The 19,650-nt window shown below is 40.5% G+C and overlaps 1 protein-coding gene across 4 annotated transcripts in view; it reads left to right on the forward strand.

Annotated features, from left to right (window-relative positions):
- The window catches only part of LOC308146911 (receptor-type tyrosine-protein phosphatase delta), a 129,934-nt gene that overhangs the window by 106,296 nt on the left and 3,988 nt on the right, over window positions 1–19,650 (forward strand). For 2 of the 4 annotated variants that reach the window (XM_080518883.1, XM_080518886.1), the window contains exons 22-33: window positions 326–367; window positions 953–1,050; window positions 4,262–4,385; window positions 7,402–7,577; window positions 9,531–9,650; window positions 9,757–9,911; window positions 15,938–16,223; window positions 16,946–17,124; window positions 17,357–17,483; window positions 17,678–17,803; window positions 18,781–18,935; window positions 19,504–19,639. In XM_080518883.1, coding sequence (XP_080375009.1) covers window positions 326–367; window positions 953–1,050; window positions 4,262–4,385; window positions 7,402–7,577; window positions 9,531–9,650; window positions 9,757–9,911; window positions 15,938–16,223; window positions 16,946–17,124; window positions 17,357–17,483; window positions 17,678–17,803; window positions 18,781–18,935; window positions 19,504–19,639 — 1,724 coding nt within the window. The remainder of the gene's footprint in view (window positions 1–325; window positions 368–952; window positions 1,051–4,261; window positions 4,386–7,401; window positions 7,578–9,530; window positions 9,651–9,756; window positions 9,912–15,937; window positions 16,224–16,945; window positions 17,125–17,356; window positions 17,484–17,677; window positions 17,804–18,780; window positions 18,936–19,503; window positions 19,640–19,650) is intronic. The other 2 variants (XM_080518884.1, XM_080518885.1) reach the window with 1 other exon arrangement.

A 19,650-nucleotide genomic window follows, 5' to 3' on the forward strand; every position in this document is an offset into this window, starting at 1 on the left:
GCAGACTGTGCAAATAGTACATCACCACGTCAGCATTCTCAGATTAAAACAAAGGTTGGAAGCCTTCTCACGCCTTTGTGTGGGATGTTAGGAGTGTTATTCCCTGTATGCTCTCTTTATTTCCGTGAAATAAGCATGGTGGCCCAGCTAAGCTTTTAGCATGGTGGTTTGTCTGTTACTAATGAATGTCCCATTTAGAAAACACATAATCATTCAGCTACTTCTTGTCACATTTCAATTTTTACCTTCTGTTTGTGAAACAGTTAGTCATCACATTGCTATGACGTCTGCAATGTATTTAATTCCACCGCCGTTTCCTTCACAGGTTCAGGTGCGCCCAGTCACCCCAGTAACCTCCATTTGTCAAGTTAGTTGGTCTCGATTATGCATTTGACATTTGGTTTTTTCAGCTTTAATTTCCTCTTTTTTTTTCTTCCTTTTTTAAAAAATTTCTCTGCAAAGTCTTGTATTCTCATCACCATCTAATCCATCTGGTGTTAATGCTACGTCATCACAGGAGGCGGAGTTTGAAATGACAGCCTGATCACATGTCATCACTCAAAGCAGACTTCAACATCTGGCCTAACACCGAATGTCTTTTCGTTTTGTTTTATGTTTTTTGTGGGATGTTTGCGTCTGTGCTTTTTTTTTTCTGTCATGCTAACTACCCGCTGCAGCATTCGCGCGTGAATAACAGTCTTCTCTCTCAATAGGGAGAGTCCCAGTGGGGGCAAAGTGTGCTCGATGACTTCTCATTGGCTTCGTGGTTCATATTCTCTGTATGAGCATGGTCACTGCTTTGAGTGAACAAACTAGCCTAACAAAGATTCACTCTTCCATTCCCCCCTGTTATAACCACATGCTGCTTATCTAATGAGTCACTGTTTGCTCGTGCTTGGGTGTTGCACCGCGACAAGACCGGTGGCTGACCTTCAGTCTGTTTGCTTGACAGGTATGGCGAGCCACCCTCCCATCCCCATCATGGACTTGGCAGATCATCTGGAGCGCCTGAAGGCCAATGACAACCTCAAGTTTTCACAGGAATACGAGGCGAGTCTCAGGAAAATATAAGGTGTTGGGAGAAAATTCTAACACTGAGCTCTTGGAGTCTGCTGATATTTTAACACCATTTTGTATTTAAGAGTGAAAAAATTAAGTATTGCTCTCTGGCACGTCAGCAGAACAACTGAAATGATTAAATACTTCAGGACCATTTCCAAAATTGCAGCCTTTGTGGGTATTTAGCTTTAATTAGAATCAATAAACCACCAATTTTCCTTTGGCCCACAAATGCAAAAAATCCAATCACGTATTTAATCCACTCTGAAGAAATATCACTAATTTCAAATGTTCCTATTTGGAAACTGATGTTCCCTTGTGTTGAACTGTCAAAACAGGCTCATTATTCTTCTTATGCAAGTCCTACAAATTGCATTAAAGTATATTTTGAGAATAGGGGAACATTGGTGAATCTGTACAATCATTGGGCACCAACATAACTGGAACTTATCCAACATCCAAAAACACAAAAAGTAGAACATTCCTTCATAAGTAATTATGAGGCCCAGTTCGGCCCAGTGTGCACCGTTTGAATGTAGCATGCAACAGCTGGTATAATAAACTGGAAAAAAAGATAATTGCACACAGTTTGATATAAAAGAGCAAACACTGGTGGTTGTAATGGTATTAATCATCACTGATTTATAATTTTACCTGATCTCTTTTCTGCCTGTTTTCTCCTTAAAATGACTTCATGAGACAGCCGAACAGAAAACAGTTTGCTTTTATTGGAAACACAGGCTTTTGCTGCAATGAGCAATGTTTATTACCTTGAAGAACTATGACCAAAGGCCTCGCATTTATCAATTGCATGTTATATGGTGAGGCTCAGTGCAAGTCTGAATTGCAGTTTTCACACCTATAGAGACGCCAGTATACCACACCAGTTACGTATAAAAAGATATTCTGAACAATTGAAAAGGTTCATCGTGAATGAATCACTGTTTAATATACAGCTAAGTTATGATTTTAAAGCAGACACAGGCTATATGCGTACATAAACTGCAATATTCGACTACTCTCAAAATAAAAACTGCATCATGAAGCCAAATTTACCATCACATGTATCCTGAAACATGAAAGTGTGAAAACACTCAAACACTGCACAGCACCTGAATCTATATTTACAGGCTGAAGAGCCGTGCAGCTAAGAGGTCATATCTCCGTGAGATATGAATAGCCACGAACGCCTCTTTCTCTCTGTGGGTCCTTCAGCAGCTCCAAAATCTATGAGGTCACCCTATGGGTGCCTGCCAAGCTGCCCAATCATTATTGCAGCTTAAGTACATTGAATTCCAATTTCATAGTGCTTACTCGAGAGTAGTGGAAAGCAATTTTGCGAGCACAATGAAATAAAGATTTTTATTATGAGCAATGTTGCAGACTACTGTTTCAACATATTTTGATAAAATATGAGGCTTAGCCAGTGGTTCGTCTCCTCCCATATTGCTGCTCAAGTGATTTCTGGAGATAAAGAGCTCAGAGCTGAAATTTTCACATTGAGCGCATACAGTCTTACCTTGCTTCTAATGCCCCTTTCTATGATAATAGTAGTTATACTAAGTTTGCCATAATGAAACTGGTGTGTAAAAGTGAATAATAAAGGTAGTTTCTATAGCTTCATACACATGAATTGCTTTAAAGATCTCATCAAAGTTAAACATTTCTAGATTTCAACAATGTTCAAAGTGGCGATTAACTTCAAGCTGTAGTGCTACACTTTGGTTTCCACTACCGTAACTCGTAAAAAGTGGACTGTTGTCATTAATAACACAAGCACACTATTTTTCCTGAAATGAATTGCCATTTTTCCCGTCTGTGTATTTTCCCCTTTGTGATAATATATTTTATAGCTCCCTCCTTCGTGACGAGGGACCATTATCAATCCTGCTTTACAAAACTCCAACAGCAAACTGAACTAGTCTCAAGCGTGATATTCTACTATGTGCCATAAAGTCTCGCTAATCAAAGGAGTGAAAATAGTGGAGCACGAGCATTTCCCTTGTGGCCCATTCAGGATACTTATTTTTGTGAATCCAATCACATACGTATTGTGGTTGTTTCGCGTAAAAAGCATAGTTCAAGTAGTTCATTGAGTGGGAGATACACTCTGTTGTCCAATTTCCATCTATAAAATGTTGTCCCAACACTTAATTCTTTTCAGATTTAAAGACCAAAAGACTTGATTCAGATTCTACTTTTGACACCTCTTTTTCCAAAAGCTATGGAGACGCCAGAATAGATCAGACTTAAATCAAACCTTTCACAGGGCACTTATTAAAATACTTGGGAATTTCAACACTGGTGTGTCACTGAATTATATTGCAAATGGTTGCTGCCATACAAGGTTTTCCACTTTCATTGGGAGAAATTTGGCTTTCAGTGACAAGGGAGTGAAACGCAGGATGAAACCAAGTCAGAGCGGAACTGTTTCACTTTGGAAAATTAAATCATCGCCTTTATATGCCATCATACAATGTATAGTGTAAAAAGGACCAAAAATCACCGTTTTTAATCAAGGTCTACCAATGCTTTCTCACTGGAATTCTGTAAGAGAGCCTGTAAAAGATTGAGTCTACTATCCCACAATATGTGTTGTTTGCAAAAAATGTATGCATTGAGCATATATTTGCAAGCAATAATATACAGGAAGAAATGCAGAAGTTGCCACATATGCCAACTCATTCAAAGTTAATTGAATTGTCATTTAGTTTCATCAAGTTTGCCTTCATGAAAACTCATCATTATTTAATAGCATATATTAAATCATGATGTATTTCACATTCACGTCTATTTTCAGAAGCTTGAAACCATTCCACTTTGATTATAATTTAAACTATGACAACTAGTTTCAGTTTCAGCAATAAAGTATTACACATTGCAGCCTAATGGGCAACACTATTCATGCAAGTAAGCTCATACTTCTTAGCAGAGGAAGTATACACACTAGAAAAAGTCAAAAAATCCAAATGATTGCATGACATTTTTGCACATATTTATCATCAAATGTGACATTAGTGTAGGAACCTGCAAACCTAGATCAAAGGACAGCATTAAACTTTAAGTGCACAGGCCTGAGATATTTCTATGCAAAAACACCTCCAGGAGGAAATGCTACAGAGTGAGTCAATCTCATGTTCCAAGAGAAATATAATTCAGTGTGATAACAAAAAACTTTTTTTTTATTTTTTTTTATTTACAGTCCATCGACCCTGGTCAGCAGTTCACATGGGAGCACTCCAACCTGGAGGTGAACAAACCAAAGAACAGATATGCCAACGTGATTGCCTACGACCACTCCAGAGTCCTCCTCTCTGCTATTGACGGTATGCCGCCCACCAACTTCTTGCTTTTTTACTGCCGTATCGATTGCACAGATAGCCACTGCTCCAGTGTGTTTGAGACCTCTGCAGTGCAACCACACTGGACATTCAAATTAGAATCCCACACATGCAAGCTGGGCAACACGTTTCTTTTTTATAATTTAAGTGCTGGCAAAGAAAGAAAAAGCCTCAGAAAAAATGACACAGTTGTTCAAAATGGTCAAGCAAACATTAAAATTTCACCGACAGTAGTTTTATTTATTTCGTTATTTTTTTACTGGCATCCATTTCTCTGACTTAATGTCAGGTTATTGTTCATCCTCAAACCCCGAGGTGCTATAAAGCCATACCACTATCTGATGCACAGTTGATACTTTTAGAGCAGGGCTGTGAGAACACCGGGAGATAAGTACACACGGTACAAGACTCAAGTTTGTTATACGGGTTTAAAATCAGACACCTACACATTTTCTACAGAGTTGAACTTGACATAACTTACAACATGCATAGTCTGCTTGCCTGCCGACTTGCCCACAGTGTTGCGGTAATCATATTTTTTACATACTCTTACATTTTCATCTGTGACCATTACGGAACCGACTTCACCCACAATGAACTTACACAGCACACTGCGGCTTATATTTGATGAAAGGCTATTTCTAAACGGCTAGTTAAAAGTGCCGACTGCTTCACCAGTTTATACTCAACAGCGCATCCACACACAGCTATTAATTATCCATTTCCATTGAACTGCTCCCATGGAGGGAGAAGGAAAATAAACAAAGTAGTCAATGGATAATGTAACAAAAACGGAGAGATAAAGACTTCGCCCTTCCTTTGCCGTCTCTCTGAAACAGCACACAGCTTGAGTGTTGATGGAACTCCATTAGGCGTGTGCATAAACACATCTGTACAATCACATTGGAGGCTTTGTGCTGCAGAAAGTGAGTAGTTCTCAGCCAGGGGGACATGAGGGACTTCCTCTTTTCCCTTCTCAAGCTTAAACAAAGCCTTTTGGCAAGCAATGTGTCTATTGTTTACTTTGATGGAGTCCTTTGAATAAAAAGGGATTTGGGATTTGACATCGGAGTTTGAAGACAGAATTTACTGATGTACGGATGGATCAGCCGAATCTTTGGCAAACAGGCTCTCGCAGAGTATATGTGCAGACTTTATTTGTGTTGAAATCACTGAATTTGCACCACTTTTGTCATCTGACAAAGCCTCTCAAGCCAAGTTAACGGCAATGTGAAGTCACACACACTCACATACCAATGGTAGTTGTTTCACTTCCATTTGGAGCAATATGGGGGTTCATCGTCTTGTCCAAGGACACTTCGACATACAATTAGGGGCATTGAACCACCAACCTTGTGAATGGAAGGAAATCCACCCCCATAGTGATTTTAAACCGATTAAATTTGTGAATCCCTGAAGCTATTCCAATCTTTAAATGAGCTGAATTAAGGATATTTTTCACATTGTCTCTTTCAATATGGCATCTACTAGTTATTTCCTGAAAAGGATGTTTTGACTAAATTCGATCGGCTTTCTTGCCACATTAAAAATCCAAGAGTTCACTTAATTCCTCATTGATCTATATTTAGTGTGGAAGCTGTCACAAGATAAAGAAAAACAGCTTTTCGCCAACTTCCTGACTGACAAGGAGGTCACCTATTGAGAAAACCACACAAGGAATCTTATTTGAAAATGTTGTACCATCTGTTCTGTAACTATCACGTATGAAGTGGAGAGAGTAAACTTGCTATGAATGTATTACGAGTGCTAGTTTTGAGAAGGATCATCATCGTGGCTGCAGTGCTGTATCCTGAAAAACGGCAGTATTTTCTTTGAGATTCCTTTGCCTTTCTCTGGCGAGGGCTGAAAGCTGAGCAGCACCGTAGCAATGTTTGTTTCTTAATAGCTGTATTGACAGAGAAAATGGCAGAATTTATACAAATCCTGAGTGACAGAAAGCATAAAGGCAAAATCCATTTGCAAATGTGCATTAAACAACTTGCCTCATTCTCATTAAACCACAGTAATGTCTCTTTTTTGCTTTTCTTTTTTTCCCTTTCAAATTGAAAACACACTGGGCTTAATTGTACTTATCCCTTGTCCATCACAGAAATGCACAGCCGCCTGGCTGTGTGGACAACTTCAACAGCAAAATTAGAGGGCGGGGGACAGTTTGAAAAAAAAAAAAAAAAAACGTGTGTGGGTTTGCGAACACGTTCATAGTCCATTTTCTTTCCTTTTTGCTGTTGAATAAGTTACCTGGGAGTAAAAGCGAGTCTGGGGGAGGGGGGCAGTTGGAGTGAGGGGATTCTCTGAGACGTGGCGCCCATGCAGATGAGACTTATCTCGGTCGTCCATGTGTGCACGGAGCCCCTAAACTGCCAGTCCTAAAGCATTGACTAGCTGTCAGCTCTGTCTCTTTCCCCTGGATTGGAAAAGGCTGCTGTGCCTTTCATATAATATAAGTGAAAGGAAGGAGGGGAGAGAAAGGAGGTGGGGAAGGGGGGGATTGTTTTGCTGGTTTTGTGTTGGGTTTGTTTTTCTCTATTTGAGAAGATAGACTTCTAAAGACAGAGCTTTATCTGCAAGTCAGTTGTAGATATGGAAAACTGAAAAAAAAAATGGGAAAAAAACTACTGTTGATGTAAATGGGCTGTTGATAGCAAATACAAATCCGCTTTGACTGTAACACTGGTTCAAAAAGTGACTATTTTATTCTATATTTTTTTGCTGCACTGACATTTCAAAAACAAGCAGGATAGCCTCACACAGTGTTATCTAAGCACTGTGTGGGGGGGGCAATCTGGCATTACCTCCATAAACACCAGGGAAAACAAAGATTTAGACCAACTTGCAAAGCCTCAAATGCCTGTACTTTGTCAGAGCTATTGTTTTTTTCCCCCCACACTATGTTTACTTGGGATATTATTTCTTTATCACTCATTGTCCTGCAGAAAAAATTTTCGGAGCTGATTTAGTCTACTTTCATTCACTTTTTTAGGCATCCCCGGAAGTGACTACATCAATGCCAACTACATAGACGGCTACAGGAAGCAGAATGCCTACATCGCTACTCAAGGATCTCTGCCAGAGACATTTGGTGAATTCTGGAGGATGATCTGGGAGCAGAGGAGCGCCATCGTTGTCATGATGACCAAACTGGAGGAACGGTCCAGGGTAAGAGACACAAATTGTTTCAACTAAATTCAGTGTAAGGACTAATCCAATCATCTTTGCACCCTTAGATCTCACTTGTCTTGTAGTAATTACAGAATACTTCATTAAGGCTTACTCACCCCCAACGAGAAGTCAGGATGCATTCAGTTACCCATCAATACTCTCAGTCCTCACATACTGTTGCTGCAGACTGAACTTACTCATCCTTCTCACTGCCGAAGGCACTGGATTGCAATCTGTACCAAAATATACAGTCGTGTGGCATTTCATCGCAGACTCGATAGTCTTTTTAATGCTGAAAATGTTTTTTTTTTTTTTTTTTTTTTTTTTTTTAGATACATCTTATTTCCAAACCAACTATAAATTGTTGATAATCACAGAAGACTAGAATACATAAGCTGTGCTATATGCATCCAATTTTCCTAAATCCAGTACTAAGGTGACAGTGTGACACTTAAAACTGCTTAAATCTTATATAGTGGTATAAACACTAGCGTCACTGTACCTTAGGAAAAGGCACCTCTCCCTTAAAGGCAATGACTGTGGTAACCACACTGATGCTTTTAATCTGATGAAATATGATACAATATTACAAATATTCTATCAGTGTACAGAAAAAATCACAAGGCCCATGTTACAAGTGTCAGACAGAATTGAACAACGGAATAGTGCATACCTCCAACATTTCTGTTTTAAATCCTGAATTATAAGCAGTTTTGGTCAGTTGTACACAATCTCCTTGAAACGCCCTTCCAAATAGCCATGGGGCTGAAAGTCGCTATTTATAAGTGTTTTATTGAGTTTCCCTTAAGGGGTTAAACATCTTGCTGTGTTTGATTTGCCACCTGAAACTTTACTTGCTCTCTATAAGCGAACTTACTCACTGATTTTAAGACCATAGTGTTAAAGTTTTAACATGAGTGCACACTCAATCTAGCTGCAGGTGTTACTCAGCATCCGTGTAGTTTGTAAAGGAAATAAGTTACTTAAATTTTATCTCTGACACAAACCATCAGCCGAGATGCTGTGACATTTCCCCCCACCCGGATCCTTATATACCATCGTATTGTTTGACATTTGTAGTGCATAATGTGTTTTTTGTTCTTGCAAACGGTTCATGTCTTTCACATTAATCAGTCATCTCATTCTCCATCGAGCACTCAAGCTGTCTTTGTATGTTTTGCATATCTAATGCTCCACTATTTGCGAGTAAACGCCATTATGAATCATTTCATTACTCCTTGCGTCACAAACACTTCATTGCTCTTTGTGTCAATGTTATAACAGCTGCTGAGGAAATGAAATTAGTTGATGGTACACTTGTTAGAGTTCGACGTGTTCCGCACAGGTGTCCAAATGTCATATTATGCAACAGCCCACAGCAGCGCGCATGCTCATAGTTCAGTTGTGATTAACATGCTCTCAAATATCACGTCAGTCCCCATGCATATCATGAAGAAAAACAATTAAATCATAGCTCAGTTATTTCCTCCCCAACACCAATAGTGCTTCTCTGTGTCAGCTGAGCAGCAATGCTATAATGGAACAGTGTTTTATTGGCAGTTTGCTGGGAAACAAAGCTGTAGATTCGAATAGCAATAACACTGAAACGATAATATGACTGGAAGCTGTGCTTACCTTTGTAATTATAGAGTATGTCAGGACAATTAATAGCACCACTGGCTCTTCACAAATATCTCAGGCCGTTGCATTGATTAGAAAATCAAACCTAGTCAGCAGGAATGAAGGGAATTTGGACATTTATTTTACCATTATTTGACTTTGTGGACCCGAGGTACCGGGATCGTTGTAAAGTGCCTTCATGCTTTGTGAACAAACACCAAATATAAAGAGGTATTAAAAACGACAGGGATGCACCAAGACTAATTTGTTCTCAGCACGAGGCTTCCGAGGCCTTTTTTTTTTTAAATGTGATACTTGTCTGCACTGCAGGTGAAATGTGATCAGTACTGGCCTACAAGAGGGACGGAAACATACGGTCTCATCCAGGTGACACTGCTGGACACAGTGGAGCTGGCCACATATTGTGTCAGGACATTTGCACTTTTTAAAGTAAGGAAATCTTCATTTATGGCTCCAAGCTTTAACTTTACTGGACTATAAAAGGTTTCATTGGAGTTGGGGTGTTCACTAACCTTTTTTCTGTTTCTCTACTCAGAATGGCTCCAGTGAGAAAAGAGAGGTGAGGCAGTTCCAGTTCACAGCGTGGCCGGACCATGGGGTACCAGAACACCCCACCCCGTTCCTGGCCTTCCTCAGACGGGTGAAGGCTTGCAATCCTCCAGACGCAGGGCCTATGGTGGTACACTGCAGGTAAGAGACCACAACAATCAGCATTAAAAACAAAAAAATACAGGCATTTGGTATCACTAAATAATCACTTGTGTCCTTCAGTACAAGACTTGCTTTTCTGAGAATAAATAAAGCCTTTCAGTTGATCAGATGTACTACTTCTTTTTGAGAATGTCACTACTTTGCTTTATAATGACCAAAATAGTCTTGCAATAAGGCATTTGAGTATGAAATAGATTATTATGGGAGAGAAAAACATCAGTCATATATGTTATACTTGCTCTGCCCATTTTAAATGCCTCTATCTGTTCAATTAAATAAATTGAAAAAACAAAAATTCTGCATCAAAATGTATTGAACAAAAAGTGCATGAATATACAAAAATGTCACAAGTGGCAAAATGTATTTCATTTATCTAATAGTACATATATAATAAAAAGTAAAAGATGCACTAACTTTTCTTTCTGTGGTAGAAGTTAAATAAAATATTGCCTTTATGCACGCTTCCTTTTAAAGCATCAGAAGCATAATAACTATTTTGAGTCAAGATTATGCTTAATCATTAGCAACGACTGATGATTCAGTTTATAAAAACTATATATTTTATTTGACAAAAATGTATTGAAGTACACTAATGAAGTACAAATACCACTCATCACCTGCCAAGACACAGAGTAATGTCTCAGCCCTGCCAGTTGCTAGTTGAATGCTCAATTATCCAGACATAGCTTCATTTTGAGCTTCAAAACCTTCCATCATATCACTCCACAAACTGCTACACAAATGTCCAGAATTATTTTTTGTTAAAATTGTCTATCACTCTTTTTCTATAGGTTCTCTATCAGAGTTGCAGTTTTTTACTCCATGTACATGAATTGTCATTTATGATACTTGACAAAGCATTGAATTATACATTAAAAATAATAATGGGAACTTGTGCAAAGCCCTGTGATGGCCTGGTGACCCATCTATAATCTACCCAGTCTTCATCTGGGATTTGCTCCCAGGCTTGTTAACATGTTAGATAATAATAGGTTGGAATGGACTGCTACAAACAAATGCATATTATACAATGTACTCCATGTCAGATTAGTGAAACCTGATAAGATTTGATACAGAAGAAAAAATATCAGAAGGAATAGATTAGATGAAAGATAAATCCAAACAAATCAGCCCAGTGGCTTCCACAGAAAGCAGTTTAAATCACAAGGTATTTTCAACATCGCAGCACAAAGAGTCCCAGTGTCATTGCCCTCGGCTAACTTAAACATTTCCTCCCACACAGTGACACGCAGACCTGTCGGATTCCTCGCAACACCACTAACATGTCGCACATAAGCAGCCCACAGGTCCTTGATTCATCCCTTGGGTTATTGCATCGGAAACAAATAACTTTCACGCCAACTTCACTTCCCTCAGCTACATAAACGGCCAGTCTCCCCACAGAGAGCGCAAAGATATAACGCAGACTTCTGGCTTCTCTTAACTCAGGCAGTCATCAGAGGCTCTGCACAGAGGAAGTGACAGAAGGAGGAAAGAAAGAGAGCAGAAAAAAAAAATTAAGCAGCAGTGGAAGTGAGTGTAACAGATACAAACTTTTGTCAGAAAGCGACAAAAAAGGGAAGAGGGATTACTGAAGAATTAGAATTACCACATGCTGATGTTAATTAGTGCTAGTTGGCCAATCGCTTTAAATTGAAAACCCTGGCTTTCCACAATGAGGCAGAATGCAGGAATTAATGTCACTGTGCAGATGGGAGATTCTAATTCCTCTGGCTCTCTATCTGATACAGTCATGTTCAAACTCCAAATCCTTTTTAACTTGTCTTAACTTCATGTTTGACCGCAGTTTTAAGCAGAATAATCTTTGGTACAAATCAGTATAATAACGGTAGTAGTATTTATGGTTTAGCTGTTATAAAATCGAGCTGAAGTTCATTTTACTGTAGGTTTTAGAGCACAATAAACAGGCTGGTATGGAAACTAAAGAAAGAAAAAAAAACACACCCTACACCGACAATGCATCATCATCTCTGGAACAGTTGCCTGATTAGTTGGTGCACTAAAAATTGTTGCTTACATGTATCCATGTGTGAAGGCGCCTTATGCGAAGACCATAAAACAAGTAATCAAGGGCTTTTGATACCGCGGCATGCTTAGGAGGAAATATTCCGATTAATTTTTTTAAACTGCACTTGATTTTGTCTTTCCATTAATGTCTGATTAGCTACATACTCATTTGTGTATTTGTCGCTATATTCTGTACAACATGTAATGTGCACATCCCCACCTACTGCTTTAATTCATAGAGACGCAACAAGACTGTGATTAACAGTGTTAAACAAAGAGACAACCAAAGGATGTCCATAAGTGATACCTCCAATGTATAAAGTGTGCCAAGATATTTTCACAGAACTCATTCTGTGTAGCACATACTTATGCAACATCATTAATATGGGTTTAGTGGGTGGCTAATGCATCCCCCACAGGAGTGTTTAAGAATATCAATCAAACTGCATTAATGTGTTTGCCTCTGTGGAGCTAACACTTGTCATAAGGTAGCGTCTGGTGATATCTTCCTCCGGGGACGTTACAGCATGTTTCCTGCCCTCCTCATTCCTTTGGTTTCCACTCACCCACGGGTCAGGAAATGTTTCCCTCTCATAGCTGAAGGGCTACCGATGCCCCAAGAGATGAAAAAAGAGGTGAAAAGGACAAAATTGAATGTTATGGCGATGACTCCCCAGTGAGTCAGATGGCAAACGTTTCAGAGAACAGCCCAAGGTTTACCATTCTTGCGGTAGCCAGGACAAGAACAATTATGAATAGATGTTGTGGATTTTGGCGACTTTCAAATATTGTCTAAACATAGACCGCAGAGAACATGATGGCACTGTAGTTTGGGTTTGGGTAGAGCCACCTAAAAAGCCATTCAGAAGAAAGTGTCATTGATAGCCGTATACTGTAAAATATCAAATATCTTAAACTGATATCTGATAATACAGGCTCAAAACATTCTGGAGTCACTGCACATTATCAACAGAAAGAAAGTAACCACAATCATGAGGTCTTTTCATGTGTCAAAAATGTTGAGAATATGTTAGCAAGGCAACAAAATGTACCTAATTTATTATTGCAATCCCACTTTCGACCCACGACGGCGAATGGAAAGAAAGAAGTCTAACAGGCTGCCTGTCTGTCACTGTTATTTGGAGCGCCAACAGAAAACCAGAGTAGACTAAAACTCTTTAACTGTGACACTACAGTACTTTAATCACACTTAGCGTTTGACCAAGTGGAATTGCTTCAATCTGAAAAGATAGACACACATGATACTTGTTGGGACTTCAAACCACACAAAATTCAATATCTTCTTTTTTTTGCCAGGGCAGCTCTGGCTAAGTCAATTGAGTGTTTGTCTTCTAACACCTAAGGTGGCCATTTAACCAGTCCTACCTTTGTTCTTGGACAAAACTGTGAACCCTGTGTTAGTCATAATGGTGTGTGAGAACCTTGCATGACAGCCATCACCTTTGCTGTGTGAACATGCAAATCACTGTGTAAAAGAATAGCAGTAAACATGGTAAAAAAAAAATTAAACAGGAAAAAAGTCAGATATAATAAAGCTAATTTACAAAGGTATCATCTTTAGGACATAAAGACAAGTAAGAAAGTAGTCCTAATTCTAAAATACATTTTCTCCCCCACCATCGACAGACCGCCAGAAGAAATTACAGCAATGGAGTCTAACTTTGAAATGGATTTTAGCTCATTTCATAAAGACAAGTCAGTAATAGGTTGCATATGACATACTAAAATGATTATCGACAGCATTAATAGTAATGCAGGATCCTGGTGAGTTTCAATTTGTGCGAGTGTGTGTGTGTGCGTTTTGGGGGCGGCGTGGTGGAATACTGACAGGTTAGCTGACAGCTCAAGATTTTGTAACAATACATATGTAATTGCTTTCACTGCTGCCCTTGCTTTATCTTCACGGGACTTTTTGCAGCTGTATTTTACACTGCACTCTCGCTCCCATCCCTTATTCCCTAAACTCCTGGAAAGCATATTAGTCTGACACTTAATGTGTGTCGACGTCCAAAGCAGCTGGTTTTGACTGGCTGGAAAGGCAGTGTCAGGTCATTGGTGCAGTCGGTCCACGGGCTCTCCTTCAATTGGCAAACGTACCGACAGCTTTCTGTACCACCTCACCACACACACACACACACACAACTTGTCAATAAAGGAATATTACACATGTTCCAAGCATTTCCTGGCCTTGCATTTAAAAAAGGTGTTTCAAATATATTCCTACACACAGTTTTCGATTAAACTGACTTGAGACGTACACAACTTTGAGATAACTGGCAGCATCTCAAGCTGCACAACACATGCCTGCCTGCCTCCCTTCCCCTCCCTTCCTCGTTCTTCAACTACCTCCATCTCCGTCTCTCCACCTCTGTGTTGTCACTCTTGTCACTTACTCTCTTGCAGGTCATCACTCTCCCACATTCAGGTCTGCACTGTAAAATGTTTTCAAATTGGAAACAGCTGTGGCAAAGGGAGAAATCTGCCTTCAGTTTCTGTATCCTACCCCCCACGCGCCCAGGGGCCGAGGTGTTCTCAGACCTGGAAGTGATTCATTCTGCAAACATCCCAGAGACACGTTCACATTTCTTTTCGTCCCAATTCTCTCTTTAACTCACATGTTCTTTTTTTAAGCACCCTGCAGCTGTGGGGAGTTTTGTTACCAAAAAGAAAGAAGGAAGGGGGAAAAAAACACAAAAAAACAGGAGTAGCATAAAAGTTCAGCCTCATTCAACCATTTTGAAAGTGATCATTAGATCATTTGCTAAAGCCAATGACTCCCGTACGTGTCTTTATTCCATCTCCAGCACAGCTCCAATGCTGCATGCCACATTAAGCAGACTTGGCCCCCAGGGACAAACTTTACTCCCTCTTGAGTTTTCCTTCTCACCCCTTTCCTTGTTCTCCGGAGCAAATGAAAAACAAATGCTTCATCGGGAGGAGGAGGCACGAGAGCACTGCTCACACCTCGTAGGCATGTCAGCTTAATGAATTGAATAACCTATTTACTTTGGAGTGCCAAGTGCAAGGACTTGTCTTGTCAATGCTGAGCTTTGCGGGAGGTGGGAGGAGAGCTAACGAACAAGATTTAACACCATCCTGTCGCCCTACGGTAAATAAATTGTCATCAGAAAACATCTTCTGTGCTGAGCCACGCGCTATTAAAACATGTAGTAGTGCAGGGGTGAGCGTTTCTAAATCGTCAGCAGTCTGCAGAAGGTGCTATATTTATACAGCATGTCTCAAGCTGGCCCGCAAGGAGAGGTCAAAGTGAAACAGTAAAACATTTTTCCTATTTGGCGGGGAGAACTTTTTTTTTTTTTTTTCTATCAACCTGAGCATGTTCCACACTAATGTAAAAATGTGAATTCTAATGAAGAGACATGCCTTTCAGTGCCTCTTCTAAAGCTCTCACACCATTTCGGTGCACTGTGCTAATCTGATGGCATTAATTGTCCTCAGCTGCATTTCGGAGAAGTTACTCAACACATTAACAAAGCCGTCAAAAAATGTCCCCTCAAATTTGCGTTTCTCAATTCACATTTGTGTTTTGATTTGCTGTAGGGCCACTTTCTGGTGCGAGAATGAATGTTGCCATTGCGTAAGCGATTAGTCCTGATCAGGTTGAGAGCACAGTTGGGGTCCGAAGGGGGAGAGACTAGATTGCAACGCCAGCGATGAGCTCTCTGAAGGCTGAGTGCCAAGCCCTCTTCTCCACACAGCACCACTTCAGATTTAATTACACTTCAAGCCAAATCGTCCATCATGCAGTGGCAAACTTGGCATTGAGACTCCACCTTTTGGCCTCATCGCTTTGAGAAAGAAACTTTTGCAGGCTTCCTCTTCCTCTGCCCTTCGTACCTGTGTCTAAAGGTCACAGTCAGATAACATATGAATCACAAACTCACAAAATATCCTCATGAAGCAACTGTTCCTCTTTGTCTTGTTTGTGCCAACAGTGCTGGGGTGGGACGCACAGGTTGCTTCATCGTGATTGATGCCATGATGGAGCGGATCAAGCACGAGAAGACGGCGGACATCTACGGGCACGTAACGCTAATGCGTGCTCAGCGCAACTACATGGTGCAGACGGAGGACCAGTACGTCTTCATACACGACGCGCTCTTGGAGGCCGTCAACTGCGGCACCACCGAAGTGCCAGCCAGAAACCTATACGCCTACATCCAGAAACTGACCCAGATAGAGGGTGGAGAGAATGTCACAGGCATGGAACTTGAGTTCAAGGTAGGCAAAGTGCTACTGCAGCCTGAACGAGACTGATTGACTAAGATTCTAACAATGTCATCTCAATAGTTTTCTAATAACAGCATGTCATAATAGTCATCTGCAGGGCCCGATGTCATTGACTGGACATTTTCACCATAACTCCCAGACTTCCAGTTCCCATTTGGCTCACGAGACAACATGGGGCCTGTGGTTTCCTCCCTATTACAGTATTCTGACTTGCTTGTGTAACTTAGCATGTGATGAATTCCCCCCCGCAATTTCCTGGTTTTCCCTTGTATTGCATGTGTTTCCCTGTGTAACGGCGGTCTTGGTTTACAAGAAAAGGGCAAAAACATTGGTTTTCCCCACCACAGAACAGTTGCTAGGGAGACTTGAGCAACATACTCCAAATCTATGATGAATTGCAACAAAAACATCTCGCCCTGTGCAGCCTGTTTTAAGTCTGTATTGTCTTGCTTGTGCCACCGTGTATGCTTTGTCTCGGTACGATGGATGTTGATTTCAACAAAAGACGACCAACAGGTTAGGTAGCACTATAATTCAGTCTACTGAAAGCTCTTATATGGACCTATTTTCTTATAAACAAACACGCAGCTGACGTATTTATAAGTGACTGTACTGAGTGTCCATTAATGTGCGCTGTTCTCTGGAAATGAACTAATAAAGAAAGACACTGGAATAATCAAAATATCCCTTTTTCTTTCTCTTTTCCCATGCAGCGTTTAGCCAACACTAAAGCCCATACATCACGATTCATCAGTGCCAATCTCCCCTGCAACAAGTTCAAGAACCGCCTTGTTAACATAATGCCATACGAGTCCACACGAGTGTGTCTTCAGCCCATTCGAGGAGTTGAGGGCTCTGATTACATCAATGCCAGTTTCATTGATGGATACAGGTAAGTGTTTGAAACTCCTGCAAACAAACAAATGGTGCAGCAGATTATAGCAAAGTGCAGTTTTCAATTTAATATTGCACCTGTGCAATCAGCTGCTTCATTCAAAATGAAAGCGGTTGCGTTTTTCATTGAGTCATTGCATATATGATTGTATACTTACATTGGAGCTGCTCAGCTCAATTTTGACTGCATCATAACTTGCATTCTTTTATCCCATGATTAATACCCGCAGGCAACAAAAAGCTTATATTGCAACACAGGGACCACTGGCAGAGACCACGGAGGACTTCTGGAGAATGCTCTGGGAGCATAACTCCACTATTGTCGTTATGCTCACCAAGCTCAGAGAAATGGGCAGGGTATGCGTGCACTTATACACTCATTGTTTGGATTTGGCACCCCTGTATGCAATACTGTACCCAGAATCAGGGATTGAGAATACAGCAAATACAGTGTGAAAAGAAAAGGCAACATTTCTGGGAATCTACACAATGAGGATTGTCTGTGAAGAGAGTGCTGCAGCTCATTGTGGTATTCTATTTTCTCCCGACAGGAAAAATGCCACCAGTACTGGCCTGCAGAGAGGTCGGCCAGATACCAGTACTTTGTGGTGGACCCCATGGCCGAGTATAACATGCCCCAGTATATCCTGCGTGAGTTCAAAGTGACTGATGCCAGGGTAAGTGGACCTTGTTTTATGAAACACCATTGAAAGATCAACATTCGGCATTGTGGGAATAGAGATCTAAATTCGGTACTGTTGTTTACAGTTCGTCTTCGAGGTATTTTTACAATCCTGAGTTGTGACCTTCCTCTGAGCCCTAGAGAACACTTAGTAGATCACTAAGGGGTCACCTACAAATTAAGTCTGGTTGGTTCACCAGTGCAAAAACATCTAGTGAGTTCTCGATCACACCGCTGATATATCAACATCTAAAATCCCACAATTCAATATATTAATGACATGATTTTATTTACCAAGAAAGAAGATTTTGATAATATTTTATATACTAGATGGTGAACACTGGCATAATTTAATTGCTCAAGTCATGAGTTCAGAATTTTGGAAAGGAGTCAAATATGTGTTTATACCAATCTATTGCCCTGAGTGTAACAGGAGCATAAATATAAATCTGTGGAAAATATGACACATGTCAATGTTGTGAGAGAAAAAACCCACCAACAACAACAAAAGTGGTCCCGGCAGCACCGAGCTGCCACAGTTTTTAATTCCATCAAAGGCTTACACAGATAAATGACACAGGCTCCCTCCTTTGTAGAGCATGTTACACCGACTCGTCAATGGGATTGCTTTCCTTATCAAGGGGATACAACATCACTTAAGCAATGCACACCCTCAAAGTCGATTCTATGGGCACCCTGTCAGAGGGAGCACATCAAAGGAATGATCATCTTTCGCGTTTGTGTTGAATACGTTGAGGTAAAATGACAGGCATCTCTCATAACAGAACCCTCTCCCATGCTTTAAACTCGGCGCCTTCACCAGAATGTCTTTTACAATGGACAGGGTCATGGACTGAGCTGTGACAATGCCTCCGAGTGTTTTTCTATTTTTGCCTCCGTTTTCATTATCGCCCTTCTAAGATTTCATGAGTCATGTTTTTTTGCCCGTCTTCTCCCATGCTGTGCCAACAGGACGGACAGTCACGGACAGTAAGGCAGTTTCAGTTCACAGACTGGCCTGAACAAGGAGTGCCAAAATCGGGAGAGGGTTTCATCGATTTCATCGGCCAAGTACATAAAACAAAAGAGCAGTTCGGCCAAGATGGTCCGATCTCAGTCCACTGTAGGTGAGTGACCAACCAACTCTCCATTTCCTTTTTCTTTCACTATTTATCATGAATTTTGGTACACGAATCCTTATTACTCAAGTCAAAATACTGGTCATCCAGAGCTTTGATTTTTGACTAAATAGCTGCAAAATAATAAATTCTCCATCTCAGCTGTGTCTTCTGATTGATCCAGCATGTTAACACATTCAAGAGCCCACTTTTATAATGATCTACACTTAGAGCTCAGCGCGTTCCTGCCCTGAACCCAGGTGAAAGCTTCATCATTAGGGAAGAAAACTCTCACAGTACCACTGTGAAAAACACGTTCCTTTTAGTTCTTTACCAATCAGGAGTCTCAAACTCCAGACCCACAGGCCATTCCCACACCCTGAAACTTTTAAGCCATGAAACAATATGATAGTGTAATTTGTGTACTTTTTCATCATATTTGTGATTTCTTTTTAATAAACCTGCATTACAAGAAATGTTTGTCAATGTTATTGTATATGTAGTAACTACTTTTACAATCGTACAGTTCTACCTGCTGAGCATTGACATCTATGCCCTCTGGATCTCTCCTGTACAGCGCGGGTGTTGGTAGAACTGGCGTTTTCATCACCCTCAGCATCGTCTTGGAACGAATGAGATACGAAGGCGTAGTAGACATCTTTCAGACAGTGAAAATGTTACGGACACAAAGACCAGCTATGGTGCAGACAGAGGTGAGGTGTTC

Source organism: Blennius ocellaris, assembly GCF_963422515.1.
Source record: "Blennius ocellaris genome assembly, chromosome: 23".
Lineage (NCBI taxonomy): Eukaryota > Metazoa > Chordata > Actinopteri > Blenniiformes > Blenniidae > Blennius > Blennius ocellaris.